We start from the raw sequence: 4,489 nt of genomic DNA, 5'->3' as shown, positions 1-4,489 counted from the left end.
AAAAAAAAAAAAAGAGCTATGTAATATATACCAGCACCTAACATTATTACTATAATTAAGTAGAATTATCTCCATTTATAGATTAAGCAAGAAAATCAGTTTCAGAGATTGAAAAACTCCCAATATAGTCCTCAAATTCAAACTCTGTTCAACTGTTACCATTATATCTGTTTCCTGTACATTTCTGCCCTGTAAATTTCTGAAGCTTGAACTCAAGAGCCTGGGTGTTGTCTCTAAGCTTTTTTGTTCAAGGCTAGCACTCTACCACTTAGGGTATTTTGTTGGGGAGAATGCTTAATTGGATATAAGAGTCACCAGTTGATTCACAGCTTCTTCTGAGTAGTTTATTGGAGATTGAGTCTCACACTTTCCTGCCTAGACTGGCTTCAAACTGCAATACTCAAATCTCAGCCTCCTAAACAGCTAGGATTACAGGTGTGAGCCCCTTTTGGGGCTGGAAAGGTGGCTCAGTGGTAGAGTGCTTGCCTTGCATGCATGAGGCCCTGTGTTCCATTCCTCAGCACCACATAAGCAGAAAAAGCAGAGAGTGGTGCTGTGGCTCAAGTGGTAGAGCACTAGCCTTGAGCACCTAGGCCCAGAGTTCAGGTCCACAACTGACCAAAAAACAACAACAACAAAAAAAACTTACCCCCTTTTCCCCTCATCCAGTAATTGGGGTTAGGGGTAAAAACATCACTGTGGCATAATAGATAAGGACTAATGGAAAGTATGAAACATTGTCAGTGTGCTTACCTGGGAGAGCCCCTCTTCTCATTTATTGCTTTTCTATTTTTTATTTTTTTGTGGGGGGAGGTACAAGTTCGAGGACCCAATCCAGGGTCTGAAGCAAGAAAGTACTCTTACCATTGAACTACATTCCACTCTATTAACTGTAATTTAACACAAATATTCAGCCAGGCATCAGCTCCTCACACCTATAATCCCAGCTACTAAGGATGCTGAGATCTGAGGATCCCTGTCAGAAGCCAGTCGGGGCAGGAAAAGCCCATGAGACTTTTATCTACAATTAAACAGCAAAAGCCAGATGTGGGTTTGCATCTCAGTGTTAGAACACCAGCCTTGAACAATAAAGTTAAGGGACAGCACCCAGGAAGGGACTGAGTTCAAGCCCCAGTTCTGGAAATAAATACAAAATAAATATTCAAGGAATGCAATTCAGTGATAGAGTGCTTACCTAAGGAGCAGGAAGGAGTTCCTGGTGTTCAAAACCCAAGGAAGGAAGGAAGAAGGAAGGGAAGGAAGGAAAAAAGGAAGGAGCAAGCAAAATAAATATTAATATATATGCATATGAAAGTATATTTCCTGATGCTATGAGCCCACTAGACTACTTCTCAAGAGATATCAGTTAGGATGTAGGACTGAGCTGCTTCTTACATTCTCTCTCACCAGCACTACAGATAATTATAAAAGCCTGACAGGACTATGCTGAAAATGAATTTACACCACTTTGGGGAGGGATGGGGTTCAGGAGAGAAAAATCTGTGAGGAAATGAGGAAAGAGGTGACAACTGTTCAAAAAGAAATGTACTCAGTACTTGACCTATGTAACTGTAACCCCTCTGTAAATTAAATATATATATATATATATACACATATATAATCAGAGTGGGGAATCTAATTAAGTGGTAGAGCATTTGCCCAACATAGACTGGAGGCTTGCATTTAAAAAAAAAACTTAAAAGGAGAAAGGGAAAGAAAAAGATAAGGAAAGAGGGGAAATGTACGTAGGCTTCCAGAGTGACTACCATATGGTCAATTTTGAACTTAAATGCAGCTTAAGAACCTCACTGGAAAAAAAAAAAAAAAAGCTCTGTTAATAACATCTCATTTCAAAGTAACGTAATACATTCTTCCTGATTAAAAAAAAAAAAAGTAGAGCCAGGCATGGTGGCACATGCCAGTAATTCCAGCACTCAGGAGGCTGAAGCAGGAAGGTCAAGAGTTCCATGCCAGCTTGGGCTAATATGTAGTGAAACCTCTCTCCTCTCTCCCACCCCCACCCCCAAAAAGGCAAAGTTAAAATGTTTGGGATGTTAGCTCAGTGGTGAATGTACAAGGCCTGGGTTTGGTTGCCAGCACAGCAAAAAATAAACAAATAAAAGAAAAAGTACACTAAGCACACTGTCTAGGAATTTAAGAGAATTCTCTTAGGAAAACTTTTTCTTTAAGTTACATAACAGAACCAAAAAATTGTACTTTGGGGGTATTAAAAAGTAAAACAACAAAAGATTTGGACATAATTTTAAGTTCAGTGAAAAGTCCATTTACTGTATTGTCAGACCGAAAGGGTTACCAGTCTGCCTCTCTGGAGTGGTAAATTCCACAAGAAATGGACCAAGAAACCTTATAACACAGCAACTGTAGACTTGATTTTGAAAAGCCATTAACTGGATGAATCTGATCTACCTTTCCATTTCTTCAATCCAGTATTTACTCAGTCCAAACAAACAGACAAACAAACAATACTATGTAAATGTTTAAAAACTTTGCTCAGGGGCAAGAGCAGAGTTCTTATTGCCCCTCAGTTTCTTCCCTGGCCAAATGGATACATTCAAATACCTAATTGTTATGTAGGTTGTCATCAGGCTTTAATAGAAGAAAACATGCAAAACAGACTTAGCAAATAAGTTTCCTTATTTAGTGAGTCTCTTCCCTCTCCTAAAGAGTGGTCAATTCTCAGGGCCTAGCATGGTACTTTTTCCTTGAGGCGATTTAATAAATATTAAACGAATCTTAGGCAAAATGCCTGGTGCTCAAAAAAATGCTGGCTATTACCACCACCGAAACGAGAAGCAATTAAATTTTTATTGTACTTATTAAGAGATACCACCACCCTTCCCCCAAAGATCTCACATTTCTAGAAGAAACACTAGATAAATGCCTGAATGGCGAAATGGAGGTTAGAACACAACTGGATTGCAGAATAGAACCGTACACAAAATGCAAATCGTTATCAAATACACAACCAGAGCCTAATTTCGGACTTTTCCCGGGCAGGCTCACACAGTATGCCATCGATAAACCGCGATTAGGACGGTGACAGTTTTCACGCGTGGACGTGAGCGGGAGGGGGGGGGAGGTCTCTGCTCCGTCCGACTGGTCTTCCCTAAACCCCACAACTCCGGGGAAATGGAAAACAACGACTCTTCAAATCCCATTTTTCAGCCAGGGCAACTGAGACTCCGGGAGAGCCAAGGTCACGGTCAGTAAAAAAAAAAAGGGGGGGGGATTCGAACCCCGGCAATGCCACCCCTTAGCCTGCAACTCACAGGCCCCCTCAGGCAGGCCAGCCTCGCCCTCCACCCACACCGACCACACATCCCTCAAAACCCAGGGGCGCGCTACTTTCTCGGACCGGACTTGGGGCCCCCGCGCCAGGAAAACAAAACAATACTTGTCCGCAAGCTAGTCAGACGGCCGCCTGCCGGGCCTGGGCTGGCGAGGCCGCGGTGCCCAGTTTCTCTCGCACCACGAGCTCCGAACCCTCCGGCGACGTAGAAAACACCAAGGTGGCCTGGGGACCCGCGAGGGACCGGGACGTCGCGTGACCTTGGATCCCCCGCTCGGCTTCGGCCTCAGTTTCCCCGCCCCGGCCTCGAGCCCCAGCCGCTCCCTGGGCATGTCGCGCCGGTAGAGCAGCAGGCCCCTCACACGCCCCCCTCAACCGCCCGCCTCCCCGCCTCACTCACGCTGGAAGGCGGCCGCTCCAGGGACGCCCACCATCGCCGAGCCCAGAACGTCGCGCTCCGCGCGCCACACGCCTCGACCCAAGGCCGAGGTCCTTTGCAAGCGCCGCCGCGCGACCAGCAGGCGCCCAGCTCACCAATACCAGCGACGCCGCCGCGGCTGCTGCCACCGCCGCCGCCGTTAGGCCGCGCGCAGCCCGGCCCCCTGATTAGCCCCGCCCCGTCCTCTAAACACGCCCCTGGAGCGCGCTCACGCTCGCCAGACCAACGCACGCGGAAGCCGGACCACAGATGGCTCACGCTAAACCCCGCCCTCTGACCTGACCCGCCCCTTCCGCGCGAACCTACGCCCTATCCCGGTTCCTCCTTGATCTTCAGGCCCGCCCCTCCTGCGCTACGCGTTCCCGTCACGATCCCCGCCCACCTTCTAGGCTGGGGCTTCCGGATGTAGCCGGAGCAGCCGCCCGGGCGCGAGGGCGGAGTCTTGGGGCGAGGCTTCGGAGGATGGAACTAGGTCTCACCTGGGTATTCCAGGTACAGGCCTGATTGCCTTTTCCTGAGCGTTTGTGCAAGTACTTCCGCTTTTTGACACACAGTGCTCTGAATGTCTAAAATATTAATGTTAATAGCTGTTAGCTACCATTATTACCGAGCTCTTTAATTAGACTCAAGGGCTGCTTTTATACACGCCGTGTAGTTAATGCTCACAGTGAGGAATAAAGGCATGAACCACCACACCAGGCTCCGCTGTACTTTAGATATAATGAACTATTAAAGAGTGA

General features: G+C 46.9%; 1 protein-coding gene across 2 annotated transcripts in view; it reads right to left on the bottom strand.

The window, feature by feature from the left end:
• The window catches only part of Cbfa2t2 (core-binding factor, runt domain, alpha subunit 2; translocated to, 2), a 90,749-nt gene extending 86,898 nt beyond the window's left edge, over window positions 1-3,851 (bottom strand). For both annotated transcript variants that reach the window (XM_013010611.1, XM_013010612.1), the window contains exon 1: window positions 3,711-3,851. In XM_013010611.1, coding sequence (XP_012866065.1) covers window positions 3,711-3,744 — 34 coding nt within the window. In that variant the 5' untranslated portion in view covers window positions 3,745-3,851. The remainder of the gene's footprint in view (window positions 1-3,710) is intronic.
• Between the last annotated feature and the right edge of the window lie 638 nt (window positions 3,852-4,489).

Source organism: Dipodomys ordii, unplaced genomic scaffold (assembly GCF_000151885.1).
Source record: "Dipodomys ordii isolate 6190 unplaced genomic scaffold, Dord_2.0 Scaffold13, whole genome shotgun sequence".
NCBI classification, from domain to species: domain Eukaryota; kingdom Metazoa; phylum Chordata; class Mammalia; order Rodentia; family Heteromyidae; genus Dipodomys; species Dipodomys ordii.
This window is presented reverse-complemented; position numbering and strand designations above follow the sequence as displayed.